At 36.7% G+C, this 18500-nt stretch overlaps 1 protein-coding gene across 8 annotated transcripts in view; it reads left to right on the top strand.

Annotated features, from left to right (window-relative positions):
- CNKSR2 (connector enhancer of kinase suppressor of Ras 2) overlaps window positions 1–18500 on the top strand; it is a 258494-nt gene that overhangs the window by 170550 nt on the left and 69444 nt on the right. For 5 of the 8 annotated variants that reach the window (XM_060001666.1, XM_060001665.1, XM_060001664.1 and 2 more), the window contains 2 exons: window positions 851–940; window positions 2567–2781. In XM_060001666.1, coding sequence (XP_059857649.1) covers window positions 851–940; window positions 2567–2781 — 305 coding nt within the window. The remainder of the gene's footprint in view (window positions 1–850; window positions 941–2566; window positions 2782–18500) is intronic. The other 3 variants (XM_060001667.1, XM_060001663.1, XM_060001662.1) reach the window with 1 other exon arrangement.

The raw sequence follows: 18500 nt of genomic DNA, 5'->3' as shown, positions 1-18500 counted from the left end.
GTTGGTTAGTAAATTTGTATGCCAGACTTTGTGCTAGGTATCCTTTTTAAACTTCAGTATGATTTTCTTTTGGCTGTTTTGTGCTTCAAGAATTTCAAGTTGATCAGAAATAATACACTGCAGCCTCACCGAAAAGCTATCCTTAAAGTCTGTGCCATGAGTTCTGCTTGCTAAAGTAAAATTAAAATGCTTTTTAGTAAGAACACAGACCCAGAGGGAAATGGGACAGGCCAAAACAATGATTACTTGGAACTAGAAACTAGAGTTCACAATAGCAAGAGATGCTTGGGGCAGACCCAGCTTTAGGCCGTAAAAGAGAGTATAGCCATATTGCTGAAGAATAGTGGTATCCAAAAAGCAGATAGGAGTTAGGAGGCAGTGAAGATGGGAAGTTAGTATTGTGGTGTTCCAACATGAAATGATGGGTTAATGTTCTGGCAGGCAGGTTAAACCCAAGGAGCTACTATCCTGGAGATTGGCTATCAAGATAAAGACACTTGGGCATTGGGGAATAAGACAGATCCAGTTATTGAAAATGAAGTCACTAAAATGATGATCCTCTTTGTAAAGGGCCACATTCTTAAAGCCTGGGGCTCCTAAGAGAGCAAACCTAGGCTGTTCTTTATTATTTATAAAAAGTGCCTTAAGTTTGCATTATCACCTGGCCAATTGCCACAGGCAGTTTCACCTTCTGGCTCAAAACACACATATTTTTCACCTTCACAAATGCCAACCATAATGTTGCATATGAGTGAGTGTGTTTTGCAGACTGTAGCTAAAAGTCCGTTTAAGTTTGAGCGGACGTGGGGAAGAAAAACAATGTGATGTGAATTTTGTTCTCTGTGTTTAGGCAAGCTACGACCTATATCTATGCCAGTGGAATATAATTGGGTGGGGGACTATGAAGATCCAAATAAGATGAAGAGAGATAGTAGAAGAGGTAAGTGTTCTAGAATTTCAGTGTAGGCTGGGTTGTTGAAACAAAAAGCAAATTTAAATGTTTTTTAAATAGGATGTTGTGGCTTCAGTGGAAAACTATTCATTCTCTCATTGACTTTATGATACACCCAAACCAACTCAGACTAACCTTTAACTATCTTGATCTGTTATTAAGTAGATATCTTCTCTGAATGCCTCCTAAGGGATTCAGGGTAGATAAGTACAGTGTAAAAAATTAATATCTGAGTGTTATTTGAAAGTTAATACTTGGAAAACAAGGTCAGAAGTGTGAAACTGCATAAAAGAATTAAGTTCAACAAATAGAAAGAGTTTGTGATCAGTCCCCATTGGTCCGCAATGCCAACCTCACTACTTTTGTATTAATATAACGTTAAATTGAGCTTTGAAGCACATGGGTAAAAACTAATAGAAACTGGGCCAGTGACTCTAATGAAAACCATATAGAAATGGAAAAAAAAACTGCTTTGCTTTTTTTTCTCTTCTGTTTGCTGTTCAGGGTTATCTTCTTACTTGGGGGTGGGCTACACTTGAAGTATCTACCAAAAGTAAGTTTTTATGTTCACTTATCCTGCCATTGAGGTGAGCAGTAAAGAGAGCAACTGGAAGTTTTGCTACTAAATGGGATTCAACCAAGTGTGGATATGGTGGGCCCAGTGGGTCATGCTGCTACTTGCATTTTCTGAAATGAGATCCCTAAGGTTATAGATGAAAAATAAAATTATTCAAAACAAAGCAAAAAACTTTTCATAGAACCTAAAGTCACTAAGCTTCCTTTATAACATGTTTAACCCACTTGCCTGTTATTTCTAGCCAGTGTGCAGAATTTATTTCATTAATACACAGATCCACAGACTACACAGGGATAAGTAAGCATGACTATCTGCTTCATTAGACTTCTTAACACTTGTTTCATGGAGCGAGAATTTCTGAAAGTGTTGGTAAATATAGGAATATTGACAGATTCCTTTACATCTATGTATTCATTCCGTCTTCCAAACTTCAGTTTCTAACCTCATTTGTTTTATAGAATTAACCAAGAAAAATATAAAAAGGGAAACACTTATATGCCTTCTCTGAGTCACTCTTTTGGGAGTTGATATGATAGTGACATCTTGGGGGAAAAAGGCCTTATGAAGCACTGTACTAATAGTTACAATTGATAGTTCTGGCTATCAATTTAAGCATAGGTTTTATGAACTAAGTTTCCTCACTGTTGGTCCATAGTGTGGGTTTTAACTTCTCCAAGGATGCTCCCTAGCCTGCCATACGTCAGTGTTTGTCATCAAATTTTTGCAGAATCTCCCTGGGGGAGCTTGTTAAAAATTTTATGAGCCACACACCCAGAACTTCTGATTCAACTTCCGCAGGTGATTCTGATATAGTTTGTTCAGACCTAAAATTTGGAGAAATAATCTATAGGCTATCTATTTCCTGTTTCCCTATGATCCCAAATAATTAAGATCCTCTATATTTTCACTACAAAGGTATTTCATAAATGAAGTCAAGTTACATTTCTGAAACAAAATCTCATAGTACAATTAAGGAAGAATAGGAACTTTGGAATATTTGCGTATTTACATTGGTCTATTTATCTTCTTTTATATAGAAAACTCTCTACTCCGATATATGAGCAATGAAAAAATTGCTCAAGAAGAATACATGTTTCAGAGAAACAGCAAAAAAGACACAGGGAAGAAGTCTAAAAAGAAGGGTGATAAGAGTAGTAGCCCAACTCACTATTCATTGCTACCTAGTTTGCAAATGGATGCACTGAGACAAGATATCATGGGCACACCTGTGCCGGAGGCCACACTATACCATGTAAGTAAAATTTCAAAGACTCTATGATAATACTTTCATTGGCAGACTCTTTTTGGTAAATTCCAGATTATTTATTTTTATCCTCTTGTCAGATTTTCACAAAAGATCCTAAATTTAGATGTTATGCCCTGAAAAAAAGTTTAAAAAAAATGATGGCTTATTGCTTTGTTCTTCAGTTCATATGTTTAATGAGTTCGTGTGTTGTAGCAGGTTATATTTTTAATGAAATAACTTAATATGCACAGAATTTATGGAGACTAATAATTAGCTGATTAATCATTAGTGTGATAATACACAGTAAATGAATAGCTGTAAAGTTCAACATTAAAGATAAGATTTTTAATATATTTATGATTTCATTTAAAAATGAACATCTACTATGCACTAGACTTAGAGCATGGTTCTCGAGGTAAAAATGAGAAGACATAGCACACCGTAATATGGAAAGAAAGACACACCGAGAGTCCCAATACAGTTTGTAATGGGTGGGTGCAAGAAGTGTAGGAGAACGGCCTTTGCCTTCTTGGGAAGTGAGAAGAGGCTTCAGAATGGGGAGCATTTGGGTGAAGAGTGAAAAGCAGTATTTTTGTGGGAAGGCGTATGAAAGTGTGCCACAAATGTGTGCAAATATGGCATGTTCCACGGACTTCATGTGGCTCAAAATTACTGGTTCATTAAAAGTTGAAGGAAAGCATGTGAGAAGGGGCAGTAGATGGGACCCTAGAGAAGTAGGTGGGGCTTAGATCAGGAATTTTATGATAAAGTACTTAGGCTCTTTCCTGTAGTAATAAAGAGCTACTGAAGAATTTTGACCTGGGGACTTGCATGATGAGATTGACCTATAGGATCTCTCTGGTGCAGAGCATCAATCAAGAGATGTGAGGCCAAAGGCAGGGCCATTAAGGCCAGATGGATGATGAGAAACTAGGACAATGGCATTGTGGAGGCTGAGAATCTTGTTAGCCAAAACATTCAAATCACAAAGTCAACCCATTTTATGACATTTTGGTTAAAAGGGAGTTTGTTGTGCTTCTTATTAGAAGCCCTTGAAAAATATGGACTACAGGCTTTTAAGTGAGTTGAACAACTGTGCTTAGTGTATACAGCATCAAAAAATTTAATCTGTCACTGCTGTGGAAGACAGACCATCTAGATATACAAGATGTGAAAGATTTTAACAACTCATAGTTGAGTTGCTTTCCTGAGTGTATCTTTTAAATCATCTAATTACTTATTCGCTAGGTCTCTCATAAAATGAAAATGAAGAAATATGTTTTCATATTTGGGTTGACATAGGAGTGCAGTTAGCACTCTTGGGTGCTCGTTCTCTATCCTCTCCTGTCCCCCATTACATACCACCAGCCTCTTCCTCTCCAAGAGAATAATGCACATATCAAAACCTGCTACTTTGAATAAGTGGCAAATCAGGTTATTTTTTTTTCCATAGACATTTGCAGTCATTCTGAAATCAATACTCATAGCTGTATGGTGGGGGCCACTTTTGCTATCACTAGTCAGAAATGCTATCTTCACACTGAGAAGCTGGTGTTCTAGTCAGAAGTAATAGCCTGAACAAAGATCTAAACATAAGAGACAGCTGGCCTATTCAAGAGAGAAGCTGGTAGTGAGAGATGAAGCTAGAGAGGAAAGAAGAGGCCACTTCACCCAGAGCGTGTAAACTATTAAACTGTTTGGATTTGCCGTAAGAGGAACGGTAAGCCATTGAAGGCTCATTTAAACACTCAGCCTGTGCCATCCTGTCGTGCACGTCCAGACAGGAATATACTGCGTGAGGAAGGAAAATAGCTGGGTCTTGTGAATTTTGAGTAATTAAATTATGGAAGATAGTAAAAGGTAAAACTGCTAATCAGGAATATTGTGAGTATTATCTAGTATTATCTATAAATTGTTACCACCTTTCTGAAAGGCATTATTTAGTTAAGTGTGCAAAGAACCTGGTCTAGTAACTTCACTTCTAGAAGTTTATTCCAAGAAAGAAAGCAGAGCCTACTTTTGCCTCCTATTTTTATTCTATATCCTGAGTCTGTAACAGGGATTTCCCAGATACATGATATTTATCCCAACTAATTTTTAACAGAGAGACAGCACAGGGTAAGGAATATTGTTGATCATGGAGGAAGTCCTCCCATGTAACACTAACCCACTAATTTCAGAGTGAAAAGCTGGACATTTTCTAACTATTCTCTGGTTTAAAAGAAGCTAAATAATTGTTAGCCCCAAAGTGTATGTTCAATGTCTATAACCAGTGTTCAAAAAGAAAGAACATTCATTGGAGAGTTTTTTATTAGACTCTTAAGTTCCTTAGAGGACTTTACTTGCATTTATTTAGTACTTTTACAGTTATCAAGGGAGTTTCCACATTTGTTACGTCTTTTAAACCTCACAACAACCGTGTTTGCAAATGACAAAACTCAAAACTCAAAAAAGTGATTTACCCAAAGCTGTGTTGCAAAACAGTGTAAGAGTAAGAACTAGAACCCAAACCACCTACTGCAGGGATCTTTCCACACTCTGCCCTGGTCCTCCATGCATGGTAGGCATTACATACACAAATGAGTTAGTGCTTTAATAACTAAATGAGTGAATTTTGAAAAAGTTCACTTGAAGAAACATGTGCGCTCATATGTTGATTTTAATAACATTTCTCGTAGGTGGATTGATTTCTACCCAGGTTTCTCTTTTGCTCTATATTACTATTTTTTTATTAAGTTCAGAAAAACATACAGAGCTACTGCTGTTATAAAACACAAGTAGTTATTCAGCATGATATATTACTGAGACTACAGGGTACTATAGTTAAAATTGCCTGGACCTGGGAGGCAAAATAAAATATATTTAAATGATTGCTTTTTATATTTCACAGGAATTTTTGTTTTATTTTTTAATCTGTATATATGTACTTATTTAAAATAAAAAATGTTTACTTATGTTAATTTTTTTAGAAACACAAGATCAGTATCAATATGTAATCCAGTCACCTTCATGATGAACCATTAATCTTCATTCTTACCAATTATTCCTTTGGGTAGCACAACTATTTTTAATGAAATAGGACTTAAGTGGAAGAGGATTATAAAGATGGAATAATGAGTTTCGTAAGGCTGCTATCATAATACTAGTTCCATGTGGTCTGGGTTGAAATTTGGAGAAAATTTAGTTGAATTTAATAGCAGGATCATATCAGCATTAAATACCCTTAAACAATTTACTAAAGGTGTGTGTGTGTGTGCAGGGTGTTCCTTTTTAAGCTCCTAGATTATAATCCCCGTTAGTCTATTCTGGAAAGCAGCCTAATAATACACAAAGCCAGGCAAATACACTTTTACTTCAGCATGACTCATTCCTCTTAGCAATTATAGCAGAAATGTTTATATAATAATAAAGAAGATTTAGAAGTTTATGGTATTGTAAAATACATAATTTTATTTTTTATTAATTCCATATATTTGTTATTCCAATTTATGTATTTTTCTTAAACTTATTTGAAAAGAAATCATTCACTATGCTCTAACTACCCGAATTATCACCAGTCTTTGCCACCTCTTTCCTTTTTGACATGTCCCTCCCTCTACTGAGAATGCTTCTACCCCATCTTTCCCCCTGGCTGACTCCTATCTAAACCTGAATTTGCAGAGAGACTTTCCCTGACCACCACACCCTAAACTAAATCAGTTTCTCCTATTATAGTCTCTTAACACCCTGTATATTTTCTTTGAAAACTTTCTCACGATTCATAATTACGTATTTATTTGTGTGATTATCTGCTTAGTATCTTTCTTCACTATATATGGTAGAGAGGGCATGTCCGTGTCCATGACAGGAAAGGATAGTTTCTCCATTTTGTTCAGCACTATATTTTTAGTACCTAGTTTAAGTCTAGTACCTTACAAGTGCTCAATAAAAATGTGATGAATAAATGAATGAATGAGTGAGTGAATGTGACAGGAACTTCAATGCCTTTCTCAGTATCTCTCAGCTGATGTCCTCAGCCTGCAAAAACAAGAGCCACCTCCATGACCAGCCCTGCCCAGTACAAGCCGACCTTCAGTTGGGGTGTGTTCAGAGTGGGAACCACCAGGAACATATTACCATAGGCTCAGTGTCCCATGTGCCTGGGGAGAGGCATAGGGCTCTGAATGTCTTCTATCATGTTTGTCTAGTCCACATGACTAAATTCTACTTTATCGATTAGGTTTCCATTTCATTCCAAAGATGGGAACTCTGCCCTTACTGGCGCCTCCTCCAACGAGGGTTTGGCTGGTTTACTGATACAGACGACAGACCATGTGGAGCCTAACTCTGACCACCCACCCATTTAAGAGAGTATTGGAATCACCTAGTAATTTACACTCACCATGTTGGGCTCCCTCTCAAAGCAGGTCCCAGTTTGTACCTTTAATCAGGGTGATTTACAAGACTGCTCTGCTCCACAGGTGCCACCAGGGCAACAGGATTAGCTCCCCCTCAGCCTGGCCTCATCTCCTCCACTCCAGCTAGTTCTTGCTCTCTTCCTATCACTGCCCTCTCGTTATGGAGGTCGCAATATGCCTGTCAGCCAAGCATGTGATGGTATTTTTCAAAAGAGTATAACTTTATTTTACCTACTCACTGATTCTCTGTCTGAAACTGGAGTTGTTAGCTGCCAAAACCCTCGTCTGACCTGAGAGCACATGAAGCAAAGGCAGACAGCAGTGTCTGATGTGTGTGTGTGTGTGTGTGTGTGTGTGTGTGTGTGTGTGTGTGAAATCCAAATGTAGTGATGAAAGCCTTTAGATAAGGGATGATTAGAATCAGGACTTTTTTTTTGCTTAATATGATATACATATGGCACCTTGCTCTCACATTAAAGCTGCTGAACTAAATCCATAAACAAAATAATAATTTATTTTAAATCTACATGCTGAGAAGCCAGAAAAGTAAAATTTGATATGGATCTAGGCAACATGCAGGTACACTTTCATAAACTGAATAATGCGATTTTAGGTGGCTTATGTAAAAGAGATTTTGAGTAGGTGTTAAAAAATCTGGATGATTTGTTTCATAACATTCCAACATTGGCTTGTCTTAGTTATTTAGGATATAACTGCAAACACTCAGTTACTATTTCACTTCTGATAAGTACTCTTAGCCATTTCCATCGAATTGTGAAAGGATTTTTGGTGGAGCTTCTGGAGGAAGGAGGTGGAGAGCTGTTAAAAGACATCTTATTTTTAAAAATTTAACAAGTAAATAAACATTATGAAACAGACACTATTGTAAGTAATTTGCAAATTTTAACTCACTTAATCCTCGTAAAATACCTATGAGGAAAGGTGCTGGTATTATCCCCATTTTACAGATTAGGAAGCTGAGGCACTAACAATAAGCAGTTAAGTGGTGGAGCTGGGATTTGAACATTGGCAGAGTTTCTCTCTCATACACCAGCTGGGCAAGACTACCATCAACAGTAAACTTGTTCAATTCTATGCTGTTATTTCATGTAAATGGAAGATTTCTTGATTTAATATTTACTCCCATTACCATCTTACCCCACTTACTCATGTTTAGACTTTTTCTCTGCCTACACACAATAATGAGAAAGGGAAAATACTTTGTGAAATATTTAAATCTCAAAGTCTTTTGTTTGTTTATTTAAAGAATTAAATATATAGAAGTATTTATCATTTATCCCAAGTGTTTCAAATTGCCCCTCAAAAAATAACATAATTTAGCAGAAACTCAACAGCAATTCTAGTAGTGCCAACTATCTTTAAGGCCCAATAAGTGCTGTGGAATATATATAAATAATAATAATATTGCCACTGCTACTAATAATAATAGCTAACATTTACCTATTGCTTACTAAGGTCCTATGCTAAGAACTTACATACGTTATCTCATTGAACCTTCAAATTGACCTTCTGAGGTTGCTACTATTATTACATCTATTTTGAAGAACTGAAACACAGAGTTTACCTTGCTCATGGTCATACAGCCAGAAAGTAGCAGACTTGAAATATGAGTACAAGCAGTCTGACTCCAAAACTCACATTTTTAGATGAATAAAGTCATGTAAAGTCATGTCTACTCATAAGGATTTTACCATCTATTAGAGAAGCCAGAGCTATTATTATCACGAAGATGAAAAATATGCTATATTGGCAGCCTATAAACATTTATAATTAAATTTATCTACAGTTATAAAGATTGGTTTGTCTAATATAGGCCTGTCTTAGCTGCATTGTTTCAGGATCAATGTAGCTAAAATAAGAGGGCAGTTAGTTTCAGTGGCTAGATAACCATCTCTGAGCTAACAATTGTTTATAATAACCACTTTCTCCACGCTTTGACTTTACTCACCTAGATGACAGCCATGGTACAGTGTGACATGATGTTTCTCCTCACCGGGGTGCATGCAGATATCCATTCTAAATATTATTGTATTTATATCATATGTATTCTCTGGTTCCTGTGGATGACTTCACAATTTCTAGAGTGTTAATGCCAAATTCGTAGTAGCACTGGCAAAGCCTACATGGGAACAGCCTGGACTGTGACACGTGTTTCCCACTGGAGCACTTCCCTAGAGTGGTGATTCTCAAACTATTGGGCTGTCCTTAGCAAACGGCTCCTGGTGACTGAGGCTTTATGCAGAAATGACAGTCCTTCCTTTGATTCTTATGGGCAAATAACACGTAATTTCACAGACTTTAATTTTCACTTGTGACTAGATATTGCTTATTAGTAACCTACTAAATGAGTTTAAAAGGTTATAATAATATAATATAATAATTGAATAATCATAAAATAATGCATTAGTAGAGTTTACTCAATATTCTAATTCACTATTTTTCCAAGATGCCTAGTATCCATGCAACCAACAGTACAGTGGTGCTCTTATTGCTCAAGCCCAAGTGTAGATGGTTCTGGTTCCCACAGTTTTCAGGAGGAATGCTATATTGGTACATCAGCAGGATTTTCTTAAGTTACCTATAGTTTTCAGTTGCTTTTTTTATTTTATATTATCATTAGACTATTGACCTTAGTTTGCTTTAGGTTGCTTGCTTTACCTTCTAGCATGTTGTAATTCACATTACCCAGATTTTCTAAAAATGATACTGTGAATTATCCATACCCTACAGTACTTACAGTCATATTCTATTGGTATCACCTAGTTAATTTTCCATTGGAAAGTAGGGACAAATGGACCACAAGGCCTACTGGCCTAAGAGGGTCACAATCAAAACTTGTTGAGACCCACTGCCTTAAATACGGTTATGTGGTTTTAAAAAGTAGAAGGAATGAAATCTTGGCTTTTCTTGTCTATAAATATGAAACAGTTTTATAGAATGCAAGTCCATGAAGAAGCCTAGGAGGAAAATTCACTTGTGTTTACTGACCCATTTATACTAATAGTTATTTTAGTGAAAACCATTAAGAAAAATCATGCTCCTCCTCCACCGCAACAGGTGTAAAAAGCATCTATTCGCTAAGAAGGCATAAAAATGTTAAATTTTTTATGCATCTTAAATCTTATATGCATCTTAAATGTATATGCATTAAGAGATTCAAAATACTAGAAGCAAAGTCCAACAGAACTGAAAAGAGAAATTGACAAATCTATAATTATAGTTGAAGTCTTGAACACCCCTCTCAGTAATTCATAGAGCCACTAAACAAAAACTCAGCAAGGGTATAGAGTGCTGAACGACTACCCACCAACAGTATCTGACTCCCCAAAACATCAGAATACACATTCTTTTCAAGTGTGCGTGGGACAGTCATCAGGATAGACCATATCTTAGGTCATAAGATAAACCTAAATTTTAAAAGAACTGAAATCATACAAAGTATGTTATCTAACCATAATGGAATCAAACTGGAGATCAATAACAGTTAACAAGTAAGTCTCCAACCTCTTGGAAATTAAAGAACGCATTTTAAAATAATCCATAGGTAAAAGAGGAAATCTCAAGGAAAATTGACCTGAATGAAGATGAAAACACAACATATGCATAAGGGAAAATTTATAGCACTAAATACTTATCTCAGGAAAGGAGAGGGACTTCCCTGTTGGTCCAATGGTTAGGACTCGGCGTTTTCACTGCCAGGGCCCGGGTTCAGTCCCTGGTCAGGGAACTAAGATCCCGCAAGCTATGTGGCATGGCCAAAAAAATCAAGAAAAGAAAAGGAGAAAGTTGTCACCTCAAGAAATTAGAAAAAGAAAAACAAGAAATAAGTAAGCATATGGAAGACAATAGAGAGAAGAAATGAAATTTGAAAACAGAAAACATAGTAGAGAAAATCAGAAGCTGTAAATTTTTTTGAAAAATCAAAAAAGAAATTGATAAATGTCTAGCAAGACTGACAACGGGAAAAAGAGAAGACTAAAGTTACCAGTATATAGAATGAAAGAGGGGTTATCACTACAAACCTCATAGACATTTAAAGAATAACAAGGAAATACTATGAACAACTCTCTGCACTTAACTTTAACAGTTTAGATGAAATGGACCAATTCCTCAAAACCCACTAGCTACATAACTCTCCCAAGATGGAGTAGATGATCTGGATATTCCTATAACTATTAAAAGAAATTAGTTAATCATTAAAAGACTTCCAAAAAAGAAGTACAGAAATACTGAAAAAAGGACCAAACATATTGCACTTTTATATTACTTAAGTGCAAGAGTAATCCATTTGACTTTTATTATTACGTTCTGTGGTGCCTTTAAAGTGTTGGCAGCATGTAAACTATTTGATGTATAGGGCTTGTGACTTAATGGAATTCCTAGGAGACTGATTAAAATTCATAAATTTTATTAATTGTGAAAATATTGTTTAAATGTTTGAAAAATTTGTTTCATAAATTTTTTTAAGTTTAATAAATTAAGCATTATACAAACAAACAAAAAGATTCACTAATACGCCCTTCCTCTTGAGAGAGGTTTCTGCTTACACTGTATAAAACAGATTATGTAAACCCAGTCCTTTTCAGTTTCATGTTTGAGCCAATGGGGGCCTCATTCTGCTAGTTCCTGGTTAGATAATGGCTGCCAGGAAGGAAAACACAAAATCCGGCTTAATTAGTGAGGCATCATGCAAAACAGGACACAGAATAATTGAATTTGGAATTTATTAAATTCAAATCTTATTACAAATTCCTTGTTGCCTTCTAAAAAAAAAATAAAACCTAAATTCTGATGAGAGGCACTTGATCAGAGAGGTTAAAGAAACCCCATTCTCTTTCATGTTGTAGGCCTGTCTCTCCCAGTTTTATAACCTCAGAAAATTTCCTCAAGTTTTGTTGGCAGTAGAACTTTTTTGCTCCCATAATCACTTCTACCCATATTACCTCACCACCATAACTCATTTCATCAAGCATCTCAGGTTTAATGAAACTCCAGGTAAAATTATTTTACCCCTAGAACTGTTTAAAACCTCTTCTGATTGAAGGGCCATAACCTATATCAAATTATCTTCTTCATTCAACTCCTAAAATACATTACTTCCTGGATGGTTTCAGCACCATCCAATTCTGCAAAACTGTAGGCCTAATAATTTGCTGTGTATACCCAAATCTCATCCAAAGATTCCTCTTAATACACTACATGTCTGAGTCTCTTGGCCCAGATCTCATGTGAGAATGAAGTTTAAGGCACAATTATTGACTACTGTTACATTCTAGTTTCTTGAAGATAACTTCCAAGAACAGTGTTAAATTGTTTGTAGCCTTCAAGGGATTCTTCTTTGGCTTTTGGATCAGACAGCAACTGACAGCAGGCCAAGTGCATGAGCTCAACCTAGAGTCTCAGCTCTAAATAATACTGCTAAATCTGTTTCTTAGCATCTCTACAAGTATCAGGTTAGGCCAAAACAGTATCCTAATAGACTTGAACCCAAAACAATCTGCAATGTTGAGAAATAGATGTGTTTCAATCCCTGTTCTTTATATGCACATAATTTTAGATTAACTAGATGCAAACTTTCCTGAAACTCAAAATAGGAGAATAATTTACCTTCTTGTGTTTTCTTTTATTATCATAAATTCAGAGTGGCCTCAAGAGACAATGGCTGTTGTATCTAACCACCTCCAAGTAAAAGGGCCCAACATTAAAGAAAAGAATTGTCTTTTCTAAGATTCAGATGGCCAAGAATAATGCTGTAGTTAATAGAACATGAACTGTTTGAACTCAGACACATTTCTGAACCTCATTTTCTCATCAGTATAAAGAGGATAATAATACTTAATTCACTCGGGTATTTCAGAAGTAAATCATACACTCTATATAAAGTTTGTTCCACTGTGCTGGGCACATAGTAACTATTCTTAAGGCCATACAGAAAGGAAATGGATTCATTTACATGGATGGGGATTTGCTTCCTGATGAGCAAATCAGAAAGGCTTCTAGGACTAGAACATCTGTCCTCTTTGGGCATTAATGAACGTATCGGCTAGGGTTCAGTCAGGGAAGCAGAAGTGCTAAGTGGCATGGAATAAAGGACTAGATCTTACTCAGCTGAGGAGCTGGTGAAGAACCTCAGCAGAGCCAGTGGTCATGAAGAAAATCTAGATGTGAAGCCAGGGAGAGTAAGACAAACTAGAATCCATGAGCAGACTGGAAGCCTGCCTCCAGCTTCAAAACGAAGCTGGTGCCCTTTGCCATGGAGATTTACAGGCTCCTGGTCCAGGACTTAGAGGAGCTGAAGGAATTGCACGCCTGGCTACTAACCTATCCCAGCAAGGTGAGCCAGCAGAAAAGTGGCAGTATGTGTGCGCTGCTGCACTGACCGGCACCCTACGCTGACCTTCAGGGCAGAAAGGCTGCTGCTTCACTTGTATTCTCCAAAATTCACACAAATTTACATTGGCCAGCCCTAACTAGCACCAGACAGGGAGAGGAATTCTGAAATAAATAGTTACAGCTTTGCTAAGTTGACATAGTAGATAACCACCACACTGAGGTTTCCTTTTCTGTTGGCACTATAGGTACCTACCAGGTAAAACCTGATTTGAAAATTCTAGTGACAGTCTGTATGAGGATCAGTTGTAAAGTGAAAAATTCTAAATGATCATAAATTTGGAGTGGACTCAAGTTGCAGCCTACGTCTATGGAGGTATCATCCCCACAGCCTACTTAGTTAATTCCCCAGAGCATATAGGAAAATATAACTTCAAATTGTCTTTTATCTATCTTAAATCAAAAGATTGACTAGTATAAGTAATAATTAGGATAAAATGTCTAATTTACCTAAAGAGGTTTCTACTTGCTAAAACACGTAAGGCAATTCTTTAAAGAATTTCTTTGCGTACTCTGTTTAAGGAAGAGTACCAGAAATCTATGTACCTAGACCACCTTATCTTAGCCAATTGTTGAATCTCCTTCACTTAGTTGCATTTTAGCATCATGTCCTCAATTTTTATCAGATGGCTGATACAAGAAACAGCCATATGAAATTCACTTCTTTGTTTGCTAGTAAAATATTTTTGAGGAGGTTGTATTTTTCCCTTGTGCCCCCATATATATTTTTATAATTGGGTAAGAGCTTTGGCTCCCTGTGATTATGATGTATATAAAGTATCTGATACAGTGTCTGGCACTATGGCAGTGCACAAATATTCTTAGCATCCTTCCTCCAACCATACTACCAAAATGTCCTCACCAGTGGGCTGAGAACAAGCCAAACCCTAATCTAGGTGCATTTGAGGCAACGAGTTCTGGAGAAGTGGCAGCAAACATCAGGCCCCGCAGAAATCTAATTTTTCATATCTGAGCTTGCATAAATTGCTTGCTTTCTCTTACTCAGTTTTCTCATTTACAAAATGAGCATGGCACTGCAAAGAGGACTATGGAAAATGCCATCTAAATTGACAGCATCATGATGATTTGATTCCTGTTGCAAACACAAATTTTTTTTAAAAATCTCCCCATCAAGTTCTTTTTTCCCTTCTGTTAGATAAAACCAATTTTGCTTTTTTAGTCTTAAAATCATGTCATACTAGATGGTTCAGTATGGAAGAGAAGGAAGAGTATGATTTATCTCTCAGTTATTTTACTATAAAATGCGTTGCATATAGTGACTTTTGAAACTTCCTAAACTTAACTTTGATTTTTATCCAATGTTATCTTTGAGAGATTTTCTGTTAAGGAAAAGCAATCCCTGGATCAAGAAAACTGCAGCTAAACTAGCCGATGTAGAAACATTTGAAGTGATTGTCTGGGAGAGCTTATCTATTCTATAAGAGCAAAGATCTCAGAATAAGAGCCTGATAAACATACTCTTAGCCATAAAGGTATTTAGAGAAAAACTGGCATTCTTGGAACGAATTACAATGACATGGCAAGAATTCCATGATGAGAAAATATGTACAATCTGTCAGAGCAACAAACCTAGAAATGAAGGTGACCCAAAACTCTTTAGTTTCAGATTCTTAAAAATGAAGCCATAAAGTCAGTAGCCAGAAAATTTTCCAGTAATTTTGATTGTCATAAAACTGCTGACAAAATTATCATGCCATATACATTGACTTTATTTGAGATTCTTAGGTTTTGTACATTCTTCATTAGAGGTGATTCTTTTGTATTATTTTTTCTCTCTTTTCTTTTACGTATAATTTATTTCCTTGTCATTTAGTAGCCATCAGGAGGCAAATCTGGTTCTCTCAATTTTTTCTGGTCATAAACGTTTCTTTGTCATAAAAGATGGGCAAGCCTACCCTGATTTCTCTGACACCTAGATGTCGACAGTTTGTCAAACAGAAGTGTCAGGAGCAGGTACTGTCCTAGTTCTGCTTTTCACCTATTTGAACTTTCTGCCTCTGTCTCATGTTGTACACATTAATCAAGCACCCCAAAATAGCTGTATCTAATATGACTGGTGATAAGTACTTTCCATACATGGTGGAGCTTAAGCATAAACTAAGCGCCTTTCAGTGAATAATCTAGCATTGTGTGTGTGTGACACTGATTGCAGGTATACATAATTCCTAAAACATCAGTAATTGGGTGTACATTGGTAACTAGCCATTTTTCCCTTTAAGTCAGGATCATGTACAGTTAGTGCACTGTGAGATATTCTAAGAGCGTCGGGTCCAAGTCTCTGGTCTTGCAGATGAGGAAATTGAGGTCAAGATTAGTTTCAGTGACTTGTCCATAGTCATATCACTGGAATATGGAGAACTAGAAGTCAGGTCTCCAGATCACTACCACAGTATTGTTCTCCTGGTACTGTGCATTCCGTTCTTGCTGAAACATAAACATTCAAAGTGTATCACTCCAGCTGGTGTGTTGAGAATAGGCTGGAGGTGGCTCGGGGTAGTGTGGAAGCAGGAAGACAAGATAGGATCTGGCCAATTCAGGTGAGAGATGATAGGGGCTTAGCCCTGGGTGCTAAAGTGGAAGAGGTGAGAAGGGCGTGGACTCTGGATATGTTTTGAAGGGAGAGTGGACAGGATGTGCTGACAGATTGCATATGAGATGCCATAACTCATTGCCTCACTGTCCGCACACATAGGTGGTCAGTTAACTGTTTGATTCATGCTTTCAATAGAAAATTATATGTCAGTTCCAGTGTTAGGAGTTGAGCAGAGAGTGGTGAGCTAAGCAGATGGTTTCTGCCTTTGTGGAAACTAATGCAGTAGTTAAAAACCACACGTTGAGAAAGTGAACCAAGTAATTTTAAGGCATTGTATAATAATCAGCAGTGTATCAAGTGAAAATTGCATAACACAATGAATCAGCTCCAAGAGATTTCTCCTGTGTGAAGAATTAGTGGAGAGGCAGGCTTGCCTTATTTGGATCACTGGTTTCCTCATCAGTATTGACATAGGGTTTTATGGTTGTGCTGAGTTCAATTAACACTGTTAATAGGTTTGGAGTAAAATATGATTGCAGTCCCATCCTTGTCTAACTTGGCTGAGCCTTATTACCTTTCTGAACCTTAGTTTCTATCTCATTTGCAAAATTAAAATGTTAACATGAGCCTTCCTCTCATGAAGATATGATTAATGGCTGTGGAAAAAAAACCTGCAAATTTTTTTTAAATCCACAGAGCAGTATAACTTGCTAATTAAAATCGACAAAAGCATGAAAATTAGAGATTGATAAGATGTTACTGGTTTGAATTATCTCCATTAATACAAAAGTGTCATCCTAATATCTTTTTATTTTATAGTCTTTCCACATAGCAATGTACTTATATCACATGGGAGGTTCTCATAAATGGATGTCTTCATGTCAGAAGCAGTTTTTCTTTTCTCTCACATGGTTACCATGACTACAGAATATTTGCTTGAGAGGCAGTATTGCACAGAGTGGTTAGAACGGGTTTTGGGATTGATAGACCTGGGTTTGAACTTTGACTCTGCCACTACCTGTGAGCTCCTGAGCAAGTTGTTTACTCTCAGTTTTCTCCTCTTTAAAATGGCATTAATGATCACCACGGAACAAATTTATTGTAAGGATTAAGATTGATAACTGATATAAAGTCCCTAATACTGTGCCTCACACATAAGCCCTCAGTAAATGATAATTATTATGATCCAAGAATGACAGTTTCTGTTTCCCAAGGGTGGTGACTTTTGTAACCCTTCCTAACCATTCACCACTATAATCGCTGTTCTTCCCACCTTACCACTTACTGTCCAATAGGAAAGGGGAACTGCCTTATGGAATCTTGTATAAGATTCACTTACCTCCCTCCTTCAGAATCTGATATGCATGATATTCTTTTGATGAAACATTGACCCTGCCCAACCTGAGTTTGACCTTCTCTAAATTCCCCCCAATCACTGCCTTTTTGCTCTTGTTTGACTCATAATTTATTAGCATGCTTGTTATTTTTAAAAGCATGCTTATTTTTGAGTGTGTGTAGAGCCATTTTCAGTCAATATAAAGTCAGGTTAACTTTATTGACAGAATCCAGAGCAAGCTCACCCACTGCCCTCAAAGACCCAGCGTGTATGCAGTGCCTCATCCCCACCCCATTCCACGCAGAGTTTCTCATGCACTAGAATGGCAAGACCACCATCAACAGTAAACTTGTTCAGTTCTATGCTGTTATTTCACGTAAATGGAAGATTTCTTGATGTACTATTTACTCCCATTGCCATCTTACCCCACTTGCTCATATTTAGACTTTTTCTGCTGACACACAATAATGAGAAAGTAAGGGAAAATACGTTTCTTTGTGAAGTACTTAAATCTCAAAGGCTCTTGTTTATTTGTTTATTAAAAAGATTAAATATGTGGAAATAGTTGTCATTTGTCCCAAGAGTTTCAAATTGCTAAGCACCTTTTCTTATGTATAAGAAATAAGCTATTGGTTTGACTAGTCACTGAAGAAATCTTGGAACTTTGCAGAAAATTACAGTAAGAGGAAGTTGCTATATTGCAACAAGAGAGTATTTTGATTGCAAATTTTTCTGTAAGTGTGGCAATTTGCAACTTGAGAAGAATTTAATAGTAGCTGAGCTTTCAAAATGTAACACAGAAACTGTCATTTTCTTCCACAATTAAAATAAGTGCTTCTGAAAGTTTCAGGATAAGAATGACCCAAATTACCCTCCCCCTCACTTCCTCATCCAGAAGAGGGGGGAATAGAGTTTGAACAGAACATCTGTGGACAAAATGAAAGACAAATGCTCTTTTCAGGCAACTGTCTGAAAAAGGAATCTTTTATAGCCAAACAGAATACTGTTGCATGCATCGCCATGGTTA

This window comes from Delphinus delphis, chromosome X (genome assembly GCF_949987515.2).
Source record: "Delphinus delphis chromosome X, mDelDel1.2, whole genome shotgun sequence".
NCBI lineage: Eukaryota > Metazoa > Chordata > Mammalia > Artiodactyla > Delphinidae > Delphinus > Delphinus delphis.
Note: the sequence above shows the minus strand (reverse complement) of the source record. Positions and strands in the feature narration are given on the sequence as shown.